The following is a 17,506-nucleotide window of genomic DNA, read 5'->3' on the forward strand; positions in this document are numbered from 1 at the left end:
ATTTAAATTAAATATCGAAAATATTTAATAAACTTCAAAAATCCATATCTTCCTCATACGAACTCTGTTTTCAACGTTCTTTATATCCCCGCGTAGGTGAGACTACGCTCTACATTTTTTTTAGAATCCGTTGGCTAATTTTGATATATTTTTATTATATTATTTTAGTAGGCCGGGAAAACTCTGTTATAAATTCATAACTTCTTCATCTGACGTCCGTTTTCGCCTATCTTTTTATCGTTTCACTACAATTAACGAGATCTACGATTCTCATTTATATTGTTTCGGCTAAAAACCACTCGGTCTCAAATCGAGTATTCGGGCTGCATACCGCTAAGTCGAAACTTCGAAAAATCATAAGTTCCTCATACGAAGTCGGATTTTGGCATTCTTTTTATGCACGCTCACGGTTTAACAAACTCTACGACTTTCGTTTAGATCGCTAAGGCTAAATATCGCTCTAACATAAATTCACCTTTTTACGTCGCGCTGTGTCGTGCCGGTTCTGTCGCGAAACTTCGACAGGTCATAACTTCTTCGTTATAACTCGGATTTCGTCGTTCTTTATATGTACGGAATCCTTGTAACATATACTACAACTTAGTTAAGATTATTCATCCTAAATAATACTCTATCAAAAAATCATTTTGACGCTTATCATTTCTAAATTGACTAGCCCTGATCTACGGGCGTTACACGCCATGCTAAGGTTCCATATTGCAGATATAACTCCCCAAGGCATGTTTATCACGTAAAGTTGCAAAATTTACGAGCATGCAAGGCTCTAAAGACTCTAAATGACAAATCCAAGCTTGTGATGGAGTTTTACTCCTAAGGAGAGTCTCATAGTTGCAAAAGTTGGAAGCTTTATGGACTTAGAGACCCAAGAGAGCTCATATCTGAAGTTGCAACTTCAGATCTTAGCTCATACACGAGAAAGCTTCCTAATATGCTAGAAAAGCCCTAAAATTCACCCAATGAGATCTAGAGGGAAAAGAGGTTAAGATAACAACTTGATACCTTCAATGGATGCTAACTCAGGTAGATTTCTGATCCCTGGTCATTCTTTGCTTCTAGCCACTTGATCTCGAAGAACTTCTCACCAAAAAAATCCTCTTCCAAAGCTTAGCACACACAAGTGGAGCACACACACACACAAACGTATAAGGGTTTGCTGAGCACTCAAAGGACTACAAGGAGGCCAAATGAGGCTAATGATCCCTTAAATAGGGTGCAAAATCCCGAAAATTAGGGTTTCATCCACCAGCTCCTACTCGTCGAGTCCTTTCTTGGTCTTGGCGAGTAGTTCAGTTAAACACATGGACGAACCCGCTGCTACTTGACGAGTCAGAGCAATCAACTCATCGAGTAGACCTCGAAATCATGAAAATTTATAACCATAATTCAATACCTAAGAATCGGGGCGTTACAATAATACATAATAAATGAAATTATGTTACTATTTCTCACATTTAGCCCAATAACATTGTACATTTGGCTCGACCCTTCATAACCATACAATTTAAACTACAATATTATAATAGAAAGAACTAGAAGTATGACGCTATAATAACATACAAATGAAAGTTTGATTACATTAATCTTAACAACATTATATATGGTGTACATTTGAAAGTGTTGGCAAAGACAATAACATATTGCTTAAAGAAGCGAGGATCATGAGTTTTAAAATAAAAAGGTGGAGCAGTTGGAAAACAAATCCTACACTAAACCCGAAAAGCACTCCTTAAAGGCATGAGAGGTTAAACCTTTGCACATTATATATCTATATTGTTTTGTATTTGTCTACATTAGCCCATTATAAATGTCATATTAGTTTGTATATGTCTGCATTAGCCCATTATAATTTGGATAGCACAATCAGAGACACCTAAGAGATGTATATTTTTACTGGCTTGTATTTTATACTACATGACAAATGAAGGAAAGACATTAAAAAGATAAGTGAGTTGAAGTAGGGTTGATAGTAAAGGACTAAACATTAGGTTCTAACTGCACATGTACTTTCATTTCTCCCAAACTAACCTATTTAATAAATAGGTTGAACTTGAGTTGACCCATTCAAATTTCCAAAGAAACCTTGAAATAAACTAATCCTTCTAACATAATCACATAAAACTTAAAAACTTCTATAATTGTTCATTTTTGAAAATAATACAACGATAAGTCTATATGTCTATAACACAAACACAAATCAAGTGTTTACTGTTGGGTTTTTATTCAAAAATAGTTTCGAAAACACAAGATTTGGTAACAAAAGACTTTAACATGTTGAACAACATAAAACAAGTTTATATCTCACCAATGATCTTCTTTCAAAGTTTAGAAAGAAAACGACCAAAGAAGATAAAGAACATAACAACCTTTGTAGTCTTTGAATCCTCAAGGGGAGGTTAGGAAGTCGATGGAGAATGGATGAACCTTTGAGACACCAACAATAATCTAACTTGATTTAAGATGTTAGTCTTGTAAAACTCTTAATCTCTTAAGCTTTAAGTGCATAACAAAACTATGAATTAAAGAGAGCAAAATGCAAGCTAGTAACTTCAAGTGTATAGTAAAAATAGAGAGAATAAGGGAGCGCATGCAAGCTATGGTTTTAGCCTCTAAAAAAAATGAAGGGACGAAAGCATTCATAAAGCTAAAACATTATCCAAGAGTTCCTAATACTTTAAGCACTCTTTACCTTAAGTCCTACATGTCTCCCATGCCTCCTAATCCATGCTTACTTTCCTTTATTATATTCAAAAGACCTTGTCTTGTTTCCTAGATACTAGCTCATTTTTTTGTATAAAAAGTGAAGAGAACTTTATAAAATTCTTATAACTTTTTATAATATATAAACTTTAACTTTTAGCTAAAATGCAAAAGAATCTTATTAGTCCAAAATAATGTACATGACTTAATAAATCATACCATATGATATATTATGTTACTTGTTAATGAAAGTTATTATTTCCATGAAATAAATATTTTCCAATTAATTATAAGAGTTTATTGAATATTTATTAAAACCAATTTCTAATAAATAATCAATTATATTAAGTTATTGTGAGTATGACCCATTAATATCATATATTAATTAACAATATCACTTTAATATGACTCTTGAACATAATAGATCTTTCATTTACAACCATAAAAACATTATACACATTTAATTTGTAAATGCTACACAACTCGACTTCCAGTAACGATCACCGACCCACGTTTTTTGAGTATTAAAAATAATTAAAATATAATAATAAATCATATATATATATATATATATATATATATATATATATATATATATATATATATATATATATATATATATATATGGTGCACTACAAATAAAATGTCATTTAGTGGCATACTTTTTTAATGGCATACGTTTGATGTGCCACTATATCATGTTTTTAATTAGTGACATATTTTATGTGCCATTATAGAAATTAATATATATAGTGGCACTTAACATTTTATGTCACTATATTTATAATTATTAGTGACATAATGTTTTAATATGCTACTAAAACTTCTATTCCATTAAACAAATTATTATAATAATAAAAATAAATTACAAAACTGGTCTCTTTACCGAAATTAAATTTTTGGTTTAGTTTTTTTTTTTTGAATATTTCGTATAATTGTCCAATGTTTTTTTCACTTTAATTATAAATTTATCCCTAACTAATATTTATACAAATTTTCTTTTAATCCCCTAAAATAAAAGATGATCTTTACATATCTAACATTTTCCAAATATAATTTTACCATTTCCTATATTTTACATTTTACCCCTCCCCCTCTTAAAACCCTTCCCAAGCAACGATTTGGGTACAATCGGCTCTTCAGGTCACACCATCACCCCTGATCAACCGCCATCATCGTCCCTGCTACATCGACGCTATCGTCGCATTCGTCCACAGCAGTCGTCGCATTCGTCCACCGTCGCCGTCGTATATGTCCACCGTCACCGATTGCTCCATCGTTATCGGCGTATTAATCCACCACGGTCGTGGTTGCTCCGCTCCCCTGAATGGTTTGCGATTCTTTTCCCTCAAAATATCTGATTTTCGATTGTTCTCTATCATGTTTGCTTGTTATTCTTCCCCGAATAGTACTGATTATTCGGAAACCTAACAAAGCTTGCTTTCGATATCAATAAACCCTAGATACATTTTGAATTTCTGATGAATGTAGCACATGTTATTTTAGCGATTATTTGGATATTATTCTCTCTCTTTTTGGTAATCATATTAATTTTAAACTGTGATATTCTTCTATCCTTCAACAATCTGACATAGGTATGACACACGCCATATGCCATTTATGATTTTCTCTAAACATACTTTTAATTTAGGAATCCATTATTCAAACTGTTACGGTATGGAATCAGAATTTTTTCTGGGAATCTATGAAAACTAAAGGTGGATACCTATCTGGAGAACTTTTAGAATTAACAAACAGAGATTTTGGTTTGTTTGAAGGCCTAATCAATGAGCTCAAATCAGCTTCCACTACTCAGTTCTGCTTTGTATGGGCTTGGTTTGTATGTAGGTGTCTGTTAAGCTAAGTTTGAAAAATAAAATGCACCCATGTTTTGACATTTCTACTTGTGTGTTTCTTTCTAGACAAAGAACATAAACTTGACATACTAAATGCTAGAAATTCATGTCCATTAGAGGAGGACAAGAAGCTTGTTGTCTTGAAAAGTCCAAATGCAATTAATCCTCTTGTTCTGGAGTACCATGTGAGTTCAAGTAAAGACAAGATTTTATTGTTTTCTAGTAACCATGGACTAACTATGATCTATTCACATATAAATTGGTTTCTTTTTCTTGTATTTTGCAGCCTCTCCTCACAGTAGATGTTTGGGAGGTAACACCATATTCTCTTTTCATTATAAAAAATGGTTAGTGACTTAGAAGGGTAAGAAAATGTCCCATATACACAATTGGTCATTATCGTTTTAATTGTACTCAGTAGATTCTTAAAACTTAATTTTTTTTATAAAAAACTCCATAATTACTATTTACTACATATTGTTTGTTAACCCCATAATAATGGTGTTTTCTTATAAAAAAAAGTGTGTAAGTATCTATTGCTTACAATTAAAACATTGAAGACCAATTGTGTCCAAGAAGCATAATTTCTTATCCATATAAGTGTTTTTATACTTTTAATGATGTATGATGTTTTTATATTAGTTCTATTTATATTTATATCATTTTATCCTAAAAACTATTTGTATCTAAGCTATCATCCATTAATAATCTCAAACTAAACGAAGCATTTTTGAATTTAAACTAAAGTAATTATTCCATAAAGAAACTAAGTTTATGGCATATTTACTAATTTCACTTTGAATCTAATCTGTTGTTACTTGCAGCATGCGTACTACCTCAACTTTTAGGTAAGAACATGTTCATTTTAAATCATCAATATATATATGTGTATGTGTGTATGTGTGTGTGTGTCATTGAATCTGTTTTACAATGTATGTGATGATGATAAGATATGAAAGTTGGATTAGTGAAAATTGAATTTGTTTTATAAAACCACATGCAGATTATATATCTATTTTCTTTCTGGATAAGCTTGTGTCATGGGGTTTTCCACTTTGTTTTTCAATAATTAAAGATTATGTTATTATTATATAGGATTGTCGCATTACACTACAAATAATGACTTGAAGTAGTTTTCACCTTTTGGTGAAATCATCGAAGGTATATGTTAAATATTTGTATCAATGTTTTTTGAATTAATTGAACTAATGTTGCAGCTAGACTTGTTGTCGATTCAAGAACTAAGAGGCATAAAAGGTTTGGTTTTGTTACATTTGAATTAGATGATGATGCCCATAATGTAATGAATGCCATGAATGGGAAGGTATTTGACTACTTTCAATATTCTAAGGTTACCTATATATTTATTTATTTTTTTTCATATTTCTTGAAATCTAATTTGTTTTATATTTTATGTAGATCCGAGTTTTTACCATAATTGAAGAAAAATAGGAAGAACGAAAATGACAAAGGTTGGTAATGGAGAAGACATGTAGGTAGTACTTGTTTTTTTTTTTTTTTAATGATTGAATCATGGAAGGAAAGAAATGGTTCATTCCATTGGAATGAAAAAGAAAATATTTTTTGTTTTTTTCTTATGGATGAAATTTTGATTATTCTATACGTGCTGCTGTAATTTAATTATTTCTTTTATATTTTATTATTAAAAAATATGTAATGTAGATATAAATGGCCTAAATTATAGAATCTCATGAATATTTACCCATGCAAAATATGCCACAAAATAGTTTTTTGTTTTGTGGTGAATAAAAAAGTGTCACTAATGTCTTTGAATCAAATGAGCATTCAATGGCACAAAATATGTGCCACAAAAGACTTTTCATCTACCGCGGCAAACAAAAAAATGCCACAAAAAGCCTCAAAAACTGCAGCGGCAAAAGCAAAAAGTGTCATTAAAGGGTTTTAGTTTAGTGGGAGCGTTTCTAGTGACATTTATTATGTGTGCCGCTCATTTTTTGAGAAGCCTTTAGTGACATATTTTTAGGTTTTTAGTGACACTTTTTGTGTGCCACTAAATGACATGTTTTTTGTAGTGGTGGATGATTGAAAGTGTCAGATAAAGACAAAAAGTGAGTTGCCTAAAGAAGTAAAAATTGGGGATTTCAAAATTAACAAAATAGAGCTATTGGAAACATCTTATAGTGAACCCGAGAAGCATTCCTTGAAGGCAAGAGGTTAAACTTTTTGCATATTTGATTCTAACCATGTGGTGTTAATATGATTTTCATATGGACTTTCTTTTTATTTAATTCTTTTTTTTATTAAACTTTGAATTTATTTTAATATAAAATAATAATTAATATGTATATTTTTATTTATTGAAAACTTAAAACTGATATTATTGTGAAAAAAATCAAATAACCATTTTCTCCACTAATATCACCCTCATCAATGTTGTCTATGTGATTTCATCACCTGTGAAAACCTTCATCTTATTCACAATTTTTTGTTGATGTAACTCAAAATCCTAACGAATTCATGGTGCTATATGATGGTGGTGGTTGTATTGATGGATGTAATGTGTACAAAAATTTAAAAAAAAGATGTCATGTAGACACATCATATTTATAACCGATTTACCTCGTTAAAACCGGCACCATATGTGTAACACATTAGATTACAATTAATACCAAAATGCCAATAATGTGGCGAAATAGTGACATTAACCCTTATATAGATGATAAATAACACAAGTTAAATACCAGACAAATTAACAATCTTGAAAAAAAAATGTTAAACCAATCTTCTCGTTTTGATTTTGAGAGAAGTGTCCTTATAAGATTAGATTGTGATGGTCTACCACCAAATGACATTCTTTGTAACTCTTGACTTTCACGGTTTCACCTTTAGAACTACAGTGACCCATCTCCATCTTTATCTATCTTTTCATTTTCTTATGGCTGGACTCCAAGTGTATGCCTTGTCACACAACGCCTAAGAACCCAAAAGATAATTTGCAACTACTTACCAAGTAAAACCTCAAAACTATCTATAATGGCACTAACTGAATTTTCTGTGTGGCTCTGTAATTTAGAATCATCACATGATTCTCATAATTTACAACATTGGATTCTACGTTACACCATTACTAAACTAGTTGTTCATTTCAACCGAAATTGATTTGTATCAAACTGTTTTTTTCCACACCGATACAGTTTGGTTTCCGATTTGTTAGTGCACCTCTAATTTTCATCGTGTTTTTATATGCTACGAATATATGATTTTTGTAGGATATCTTATTTCATACAAAACGGGAAAATGGCCACCCATGGTGTTGGCAAATATATAGATATGGAGGACTTAAAAACCCCAGCCAAATTAGATATTGCGTACAGGAAAAAAGAAATGAAAAAAAAAAAAAAACCTTAATGACAAACTACACTTATCTACTCTTTTGCAAACTTGAAATGAACACAACCACCTTGACATAAACCCAATCTTTGAAGCTATCAAAAAACTGAAAAAAATGCACTTTTGTATATCATAAATCACCGCGTGTCATAGTTTTCGCGTCATTATAAGCCTATATTCTAGTAGGGAACCTCAAATAAGGACCAAGAATGCAAAGATAAAAACTTTATGGGACCAAAATTGAAAAAAAAAACAACTATACTCATGGATCAAAAATATAATTTAATCATAATCTTATGTTTCTTTTCTTCAGAAGGGTGTTAAGATAGATGATCCACAGGTGTTTAATGGCCAAGAGGTGGAGGTTTGGTCGCGTGTTGTGTGGAAGCCAAAATGGGCAGTTACATTTATGATGTTAAAAAGGAAAGTCGAAGGAAACAACAACTCTGTTTTTCAAAAATCTACTTTGGTCATTAGAGGTTGTATTGTTCTTGTTGAAGATTTGTCACTTCATGGAACTTAGTTATCAATTCACTTGATGATGTCGAGTTATGTTGAACCTCAGTTGACCCATTCAAATTTCCAAAAAAAAAATACCCTTGAAAATCAACTAATCCTTCAAACAAAATTACATAAAACTTAAAAACTTCGATGATTGCTCACGTTTGAAAATAATACAACGATAAGTCTATAGCACAAACACAAATCAAGTGTTTACAACCATAAAAACATTATACACCTTTAATATTTAAATGCTAGACATCTCGACTTTCAATAATGATCACCAATCCACATTTTTTGAGTAATAAAAATATAATAATCAATTAATTAATAATACTACACACACACACACACACACATATATATATATATATATATATATATATATATATATATATATATCTATATATATATATATATTTAGAGTTAGGTTCAAATGTTTTCACTATCTATTGTGTGCATGTATGACTAATTCTGGACCAATCATTTTAGTTATTTTAAGAAAGTAATTAATGCATATTAAATGCTGAAGATGTAATTAATACATATTATATCTTCAACATGTAATATGCATTAATTACTTTCTTAAAATAACAAAAATGATTGGTCCAGAATCAATCATACATGCACACAATAGATAGTGAAAACAAAATAACCTAACCCTATATATATATATATATATATATATATATATATATATATATATATATATAAGAAAATATTAAAAAAATTTAAGCGGGTTCGCTGGCTATAAACAGTTTGAAGATTTTAACCCTAACCTAACCTATTTAATTAAATAGATTAGACGGGTTAACCCGTTTAATTAAACGTGTTAAAGATCTCAACTAAACCAACTAATTACCAACCCTAAATAAAGGGTGGATGATTGAAAGTACTGATAAAAACATAAGTGTGTTACCTAAAGAAATGAAGATTGGGGATTCCAAAATTAATATAAGTGGAACAATTGGAAACATCTTATAGTGAACCTGGGAAGCATTCCTTGAAGGTATGAGGTTAAACTTTTTGTATATTTGATTCTAACCATGTGGTGCTAATATGACGTTCATGTGGACTTTCTCGTTTATTTAGTTCTTATTTTATTAAACGTTAAATTTATTTTAATATAAAAGAATAATTAATATGTATACTTTTATTTATTGAAAACTGAAAACTGATATTATGGGCAAAATGTGCAAGTTCAAACGGTATCTATTACCTTTTATTCTCAACCTTTTCTTTCTGAAAAACTTATTCATCTATAGTCATCCTGGGGCCATGTGCTGCACATACAATAGAGGTCATTTGTTGCAGATACAATAGAGAACTCAATAATAGAAATGATAAACTAGAGTAAATTAAGCTTTCAATTTCCATTTATAACTTTTTTTTTCTGGGGGGAGGGGGGCTGCAATTTTTGGTTGCTCATTTATTTTGCAATCATTGATGCAGAAAACCGATGCTAATCATGTTTTCCATTGCGAAATGTAACGGAAGTGCAATTACTACCAAAGTATGATATCTAATGGATTTACCGTTACACCATTACTAAACTAAACAGTTTGTTCGTTCCAAACAAACTTGATTTGTATCAAACTATTTTTTTCCACAATGGTCCGGTTCGGTTTCCAATTTTTTTAGTGTACCTCTAATTTTCATTGTGTTTTTTTATGCTACGAATGTATGATTTTTTTGAGGATATCTTATTTCATACAAAACAGGGAAAATGGCCACCCATGGTGTTGGTGGCAAATATATTGATATGGGGGATTTAAAAACCCCAACCAAATTACATTACATTACATATTAGAAAATAAGAAATCAAAAATAAAAACTAGTTGACAAACTACGTGTGTCTAGCCTTTTGCATACTTGAAATGAACACAACCACTTTCACATAAACCCAATCTTTGAAGCTGTCATAAAACTGAAAAAATGCATGTCTGCCTCGACGGTTGAGAAGTAAAGCGCCACATGCTATCCAAAATCCAGTAGCAAAACCCATCCCCACACCAATAACAAACCATCCCCAGAGTTCATCATCATCTGTGTCTTCCCCATCACCCTCACCTTTACCAATCAGAGGTGGTACTTCTGATTCTTCATCTCCAGGACATTTTTTGGTAAGGGGAGGTCCACATAGTCCTTTGTTTCCATTGTATCTTGAACGTGGAAAGGACTGGAGCTGAGTGCTAGATGGGATTCTCCCTGAAAAGTGATTATATGACAAGTCTAGGTAATTCAGTAAGCTCATCTGAGACATGCCTGATGGTATCCTCCCTGATAAATTGTTTCTGGATAAATCCAAAGTTAGAAGCTTTTTCATCTCACCAATATGCTGTGGAATCTCTCCAGATAGAGTATTCATTGAAAAATTCAGGGCAATCAAGTCTGAAAGATTGGTAATTTCATTTGGGATTTGTCCTGTTAGATTGTTGCTGGACAGGTCAATGCTCTTCAACAATTTCAGAGTGTTCAAGAATTCACGTTCATCTCCTTGCCACTCAATCATTGCATGGTCAACATATATCCCCCATCCATATGAACTATTGTTTACAATTGTTTGAAACTGTACATCTTGTGAGAATCCTCCTTGGTGAAGCATGCTCGTAAGATTACTCAAACATGAGGGGATGATTCCATGGAGATTGTTCATTGACAAGTCCAAAACTTGAAGATTAGGTAACTGACATAACTGTAAGGGGATGGTTCCAAAGAAGTTGTTTGATCTTAGTATAAGAACATACAACCCTGTTAAGTTTTCCCCAATCCAGACAGACACATTACCAGAAAACTTGTTGGCCCCCAAATTCAAAGAGATTAAACTCGTGCAATCTTTTAAAGACAAAGGCAATTCTCCAGAGAAGTTGTTCTTGTATAAATACAAGACCTTGAGTTGTATCAAAGATCCAATAGAGGGAGGAAGACTTCCAAAGAGATTGTTGTGTCCGAGATTAAGAACTTTTAGTTGATTGAAATGCCACAGACAGTCCGGGAGTTGTCCGGTTAATGAGTTATGAGAGAGGTCAAGAAATGATAAGAACCGATCAACAATTTGGCATATGAAGGAGATTCCCCCAGAGAATTTGTTTCTGGAAAGATTTAATGATGACAACGTGGAAGAAACATTCCGTATCGGACCAAAAAAGCTGTTAGAACTCAAATCTATCTCTGAATACTTGGCAAAATTTGATGATAAATCTGGTACTTTCCCGCTAATGTTGTTGGAAGAGAGATTCAGATATTCTAATTGAGAAGGCCACGTTTCCCAAAACTCAAGAGGAATTGTGTCTGAAATTCCAGTATTGGAAAGATCAAGATGTGTATGATTTTTGAGTGTCTGAATCAACTTGGGGAAGCGAGGCCCTAGCAGCTTGCAAGAGCTCAGATCAACATCTTTTACATAAGAAAGGCCTGACAAGTGATATGTGGAAGGAAGTGTAAGATTATTAAAAGAAAGGTTAAGAATTTCAAGCCTAGGTAGTTCCCACAGTTTCTCACTTATACTTCCATTTAAGTGATTATCAGATAGGTACAACCATTCTAGGGATGCAAACTTCTGGATCACATCGGACAGTGGCCCTGTAAATTGGCTTCCTTGAGCAGACAACTCTTGTAATGAAAGGGATGTGCATCCAGACAAGTTGTTGAGAAAATCAGGAAATTTGACAGCAGCAGAGTTGTTACTGATTTCCAAATATTCCAAACTACAGAGGTTACCAAGATATTTGGGTATCCCATCTAACATGTTGCCAGAGAGAACAAGAGAAAGGAGGTTATTGGTGGTTAATGGGAACAACCAACGATACATGGATGAGGTGAGATTGTTGTCATTGAGATAAAGCTTAACAATAGATGAAGAAGAAGAGTTGAGAAATGAAGAAGAATATGGATACATGACCTGTGACAGCTCACATCCCTGTAAACTTAACCATGAGAGTTTTGGGAGACTTGAAATTACATCTACCCAATGATTTGCTTTGGATAGGGAAACCCCATCCATTACAAGTACCTCCAACTGAGAGAGATGAGACAACCACTCTACCTTTTCCACTCTACACCTTCCAACATAATCAAGATGAAGCTCTTGCAAGTTGGTGAGGTTTCCAAACTCTGGAGGAATTGTTCCATAAAGAGAGTTATAGGAAAGGTCAAGGTAACTTAACTCTGTCAAGGAACCAATTGACCTGGGAATGGTCCCATTAAAATCATTCAAGCCAAGGTTAAGGTACCTTAATCGAGTCAAAGAACCAATGAAAGAGGGAATGGTTCCATGAAAAGAGTTACTGGAAAGGGAAAGGTAAGTTAATCGAATCAAAGAACCAATGAAAGAGGGAATGGTTCCATGAAAAGAGTTACTGGAAAGGGAAAGGTAAGTTAATCGAATCAAAGAACCAATGAAAGTGGGAATGGTTCCACTGAAAAAATTGATGGAAAGATCAAGATGATTCAAGTAGGTTAAGTTAAGCAGTGAATGGCTTATCTCACCTTCAAGCCAATATCCATTGAGATCAAGCCCTGTGACATGACCTGTTTGGTTGCTGCACACGACTCCTCTCCATTTACAGCAATCATCATCTTCTGCTGTCCATGAAGAGAGACGACCATCAGGGTCTTGAAGGGGAGCTTTGAAAAGAAGGAGAGCATCTCTCTCCTTATCCAAACACTTTTTCCTATCATTTCCTCCTGCTGCGACCAATTGGCTGCCAGTTGTAGTCAAGAGAAGTGAGATAATTATAAAAACACAAGGATTCATTATGTAAATTTAAATCAAAATCTTAATTGCTGATTTTTGGTTTGTATTGATGCCTGCCTATATGAACTGCCCCCATGAGAGTTTATATAGTCTCCACACTGAAGATGAATGATTATAAGTGGGTCCTCATACATCGTGTGGAATTTCTTTCCTCAAATTAAACTTCAAAGACTTGCAAGTCTTGGGAATTTGTCTTTATTATAGTCGATATCTTTTTCCCATCTTTTGATATGATATTTTTTGGTATATGACATAAATTCCATAATGCAAAACTAATGAAATCTTTCAGTCAAATACAAATCTACCAATCAAAACAGTAATGATATTATTTGGGCCTAACAATCTAATCATGACTATGAAATGAAGTTTTGTCACTTGCATTAACTAAATCATGAACATATATGAATGAAACCAAGTTTATCCAATACATATTAATCATGGTATTTTCCATCCTTAAAAAGGATATTAAGTTAACACTACATTAGTAATAATTCGATTTAAAACACATTAGGATGATAATTAATACAATTTTTGCAACGTTTTTTGTCCATATTCCAAATAAAATGACTATAATTAATACCAGCTATACTCGATCGGGGACCAAATATAGTCATGTTAATTAAAACATGGACCAAAACGTTTCAAGAACCTCAAATAAAGACAAAAACTGAAAATTTCAAACATAAGATACACATACAGAAGAAGTTTTATTTTGCAACAAATTTTAGCTTCTGTTTACCTAAATTAAGCTCCTGTGAATCAAAAATCACATATTAAAGACTCCAATTCTGCCACTGTGTTTTCTGATCAACAATTCGTAGCTTCTAAAGCTCCACTCCATTCACCTCTAGCACTTTGCACTACTCATTTACAAAACATAAGAAAATCATGGTATTAATATTAATCATAAAAACAAAATATTGATGTATTAATTATTATAGTATCCAACTTTCATAGTTTATTACCTCTTGATGTAATACAACGGGTATGTTGGTCATTTAAAGACATCCAGGATTTCCAAAAAAAGAAGGCGTTAAACCGGATACAAATTACTAATAATAATTATTGAAATGATCAACTTAGATTCTGCTTCATAGAGGTATGTAAAAAAAAACTAGTTCTTAACTGATATGAGTATTATATGAAAATTTGTTTTTGCTCGTGTATTGAATGTAAAAAATAGTGAAAGTATAATGATGTTTTAATTATTAAACCCTAATGGAGATGCTCATTACAATATGATAGATAATTTTCTTCGTATATGAATTAACTTTAAAAAAAAAATACATGAAAGTATACTCAATTAAACTTTCATTTTACTCTCTATGATACCTGTTAGATGAACACATTAAATAATTAGTAATTAACCTAGCCATCAACTAAATTACATATCTTCTCCACTTCATAATTTCCTAACAAAGTTCCAAATTTGTTTAAACAGCTAAATTAATATGGTTCTTCTTTGTTGGTCTTAAGAATGATCTATAGCGCCATACTTTCAATTTTTTATGAAAAATATGACACACCAAAAAAAGGATCAGGAGATGGGAACAAGATAAAGATAATAAATACAAATTGCAAAAATATCACAAGATGGGAACAGATGTCTATAATACAGACAGATTGCCAATTTGAACGTCTATTTTGGGCCAATTAATTTCAATTCTTCAAATCTCATGGAAATCACATGTTGTATGTCCCACTTAGAATCATTTATCTTGACAGCCAAAGATTATATAAAACCTGATAGGGGCCCAGGAGTTACCTTTTGAATCCTTTTCTTTTTATAATTTTCTCACATCAATAAAATAATTTACTTTTGAAAAATTGGTTGGTCCCAGGAGCATGTTGGGGTCTTCTAACAAAGACCATGAATTACCTTTTGTGGAGCCCATTTTTAACAACTCTGATCACATCACTTTTTTATATGTCTTTGAAAATATCACATGTTTGGAAAAAGATTTTGATAATAAATACAAATTGCCAAGACTTTCAAGTCTTTGAAGAGTCTTACTTGGGACTGGGGCTGTTTATTATAACTCTTCATCTTTAATTTGTCTTTTAGTTTTAGGTTCTAATTTCATGGAAATTAAGCATTGTGTGTTCCACCCAATTAGAATCATTCATCTTTAATTTGTCCTTTTTTTTGGTAAAAATATCATTATAAAAGAAAATAATAAACAATTATATGTAATTAACTGTGTTGTACTTGTATGGGGAAAAATGTTATTGATACAAATTTCATACCTGATGAGAGCAGTTGTACATGTGTGATAAAGCCCAAATTGCAGTGAGATGTTATGTACAAATCATAAGCATAGCAGTTAAAGATGCCACATGAATAACAATTAATTCTAAATAAGATAACCCCAATTTTTTTTTTTATAAAAATCATTTAAGGAAAACAAAAACATCTACAATTGCAAGAATTGTGATTCCCTAAGTAGTTAAGGTATTTTTTTTTGTTTTGAGTTAATAAACTTAAGTTGACATGGAGGGTATTACACCAGCTTTCTATTAGGGGCTGAGGACATTACAAAAGCTACAGGCAAATGCATTTTTAGAACATAGATTACACATACCTTTTCAACGTTAAGACTCCATAGACCTCACAGAATGCACAGCGGGGGTACTTCAGGTTTGCAACCGCGTAATTGAAGCTGACAGAGAGGAGGAAGAAATAGAAGGCGGCTTAAGGGAGTGAGCGGTTTTCAGAGCTGGAATTTGCTGAGTGAGATGAAGATCTTACATTCTTTTCTTCTTCTCATTAATCACTTCAATATGTGAAAAAACGCAAAACCAGTACGGCAGGATCCGAAATATGGTGCATGACCTTTATCGATTCATGGAATCAAAGAATTTTGAGATAAAGATGACAAACTAATTTTTCTATTGAAATCAGGGGGGGAAAAAAGAGGGAAGCAGAGTATTTAATTTTGTCGTACTTAATTTTTGTACAGAAAACTGTATAAAAACTCATGCATAATACACAGCAAAAATTACAATGTTTAAATCAGGATTATCCGAATAGTTTTTACCTGAATATACAAATTCAGAACCATTCAGTTTTACGTAATCTTCCTCCTTCTGGCCTGTTTGTTTATCGATTCATTGGCTTCTTCCAGAAACTCGCCAATGTTTAAATCAATGAACTCTCCACATTTTTTTCTCCAAATCTCCAGAAAAACCTTTCAATTTTGTCTCCTGGCGTGGTGTGTACAATTCTGTGTTGTTCATGTGTTTTTACCCAATCATTTACTGTTGCACTCTATTAATTGAACCTGTCATGAAAAAGATGTAAATGTAAGTAAATTTGGCTTAAATTCACGATGGTAAAATTGGTATTAATTTTTGAATAGTTCTTAGATGATATTGTACTCTAACAAACTTCAATCCAGATTCCAGATCAAATGATATTTCAAAATCCGAATCAACGTAATCAGTTATAAACTTCATAAACTTTGACCTGGTGCTAATTTGTTCATACAAATTCTAATGGGATAATGTCACTGTAGCACATGAAACTTTTTACATTTGGCTAATTTGGTCATTAGACCACTTAACTCGTATATGACCTATTAATTACACCATTATCTAAAAAATTAGAAGGTTTACCGGTTACAATGCTTATGTGGCATGCCGATGTGTCCAATAAGCTTACATGGGATGCTTATGTATCGAAGAAGTCCACTTGTCGAACTAGGCTTATTAATTGAAACCCTTAATCGGACCTCCATTAAAGTGTTACTTACCCTTTTCTGAAATGTCAAAGACCCCCCCCCCCCCCCCCCCCCCCCCCGACTATTTCCATCCTGAAGAACAATTTCTTCGAGCTCATCCACCTCAAGGAATCAGCTACAAGTGACTCATGTTCAGTCCCGAGAAGGGGTAAAGCTTTGTGATTATGGCGTTCCAGCTAAAGAACGAACGTGTTGGAAGATAACAAACCCTGGGAGGCGTTTCTGGAATTTTCAAAACAGTATGGTAGGTCCCGATACTCCTGATCTTGATAACTTACTATTTTAGGGTTTGTTGTGTTGTTTCTTCCTGTAAAGACGATCATGGTGGATTTGTATTTTGTTTGCTTAAAAAAAACCCTAATTTTATTTGCTTCTTGACGATGATTTGTGATTGTGAATCAAATCCATTTCGTTAGTACATTAAAGGTAGCTGATTTGTGATTGTGAATCAAACCCTAATTTTATTGGCTTTTTATAGACTAGGATGAAGAAATGTAGCTTCTTTGAATAGAAAGATGAAGAATAGGCAGAAGGGTACTACAAAAACCTTCTATATTCTCTGA

The 17,506-nt window shown here is 32.5% G+C and overlaps 2 protein-coding genes and 1 pseudogene across 10 annotated transcripts; 2 read left to right on the forward strand and 1 right to left on the reverse strand.

Annotated features, from left to right (window-relative positions):
- Positions 1-17,506, forward strand: part of LOC145059818 (UDP-sugar pyrophosphorylase-like) — a 258,394-nt pseudogene that overhangs the window by 205,105 nt on the left and 35,783 nt on the right.
- On the forward strand, positions 3,802-6,215 carry LOC145058670 (superoxide dismutase [Fe] 2, chloroplastic-like). Of its 8 annotated transcripts, none has more exons than XR_013686465.1 (7): positions 3,961-4,048; positions 4,370-4,562; positions 4,641-4,769; positions 4,861-4,887; positions 5,399-5,422; positions 5,670-5,898; positions 5,994-6,031. XR_013686465.1 is itself a non-coding variant. In XM_079006571.1 (7 exons), exons 1-7 carry the CDS (start codon positions 4,046-4,048, stop codon positions 6,024-6,026), a joined length of 516 nt encoding a protein of 171 aa, XP_078862697.1. In that variant the 5' UTR covers positions 3,961-4,045; the 3' UTR covers positions 6,027-6,215. The 8 variants fall into 8 exon arrangements, 5 of the variants coding, with proteins under 5 accessions (XP_078862698.1, XP_078862699.1, XP_078862701.1 ...); XR_013686466.1 differs by having other exon boundaries at positions 4,641-4,759; XM_079006571.1 differs by having other exon boundaries at positions 5,792-5,898; positions 5,994-6,215.
- On the reverse strand, positions 10,168-13,244 carry LOC145058669 (receptor-like protein EIX2). 2 transcript variants are annotated; one of them, XM_079006570.1, is made up of 2 exons: positions 12,054-13,244; positions 10,168-11,981 (listed from the first exon to the last, which is right to left on the reverse strand). In XM_079006570.1, the coding sequence occupies exons 1-2, from the start codon at positions 13,201-13,203 to the stop codon at positions 10,294-10,296; spliced, it is 2,838 nt and encodes a 945-aa protein (XP_078862696.1). In that variant the 5' UTR covers positions 13,204-13,244; the 3' UTR covers positions 10,168-10,293. The 2 variants fall into 2 exon arrangements, with proteins under 2 accessions (XP_078862696.1, XP_078862695.1); XM_079006569.1 differs by having other exon boundaries at positions 10,168-13,244.

This window comes from Lactuca serriola, chromosome 6, assembly GCF_051521515.1.
Source record: "Lactuca serriola cultivar US96UC23 chromosome 6, Lser_US96UC23_V15, whole genome shotgun sequence".
NCBI classification, from domain to species: Eukaryota; Viridiplantae; Streptophyta; class Magnoliopsida; order Asterales; family Asteraceae; genus Lactuca; species Lactuca serriola.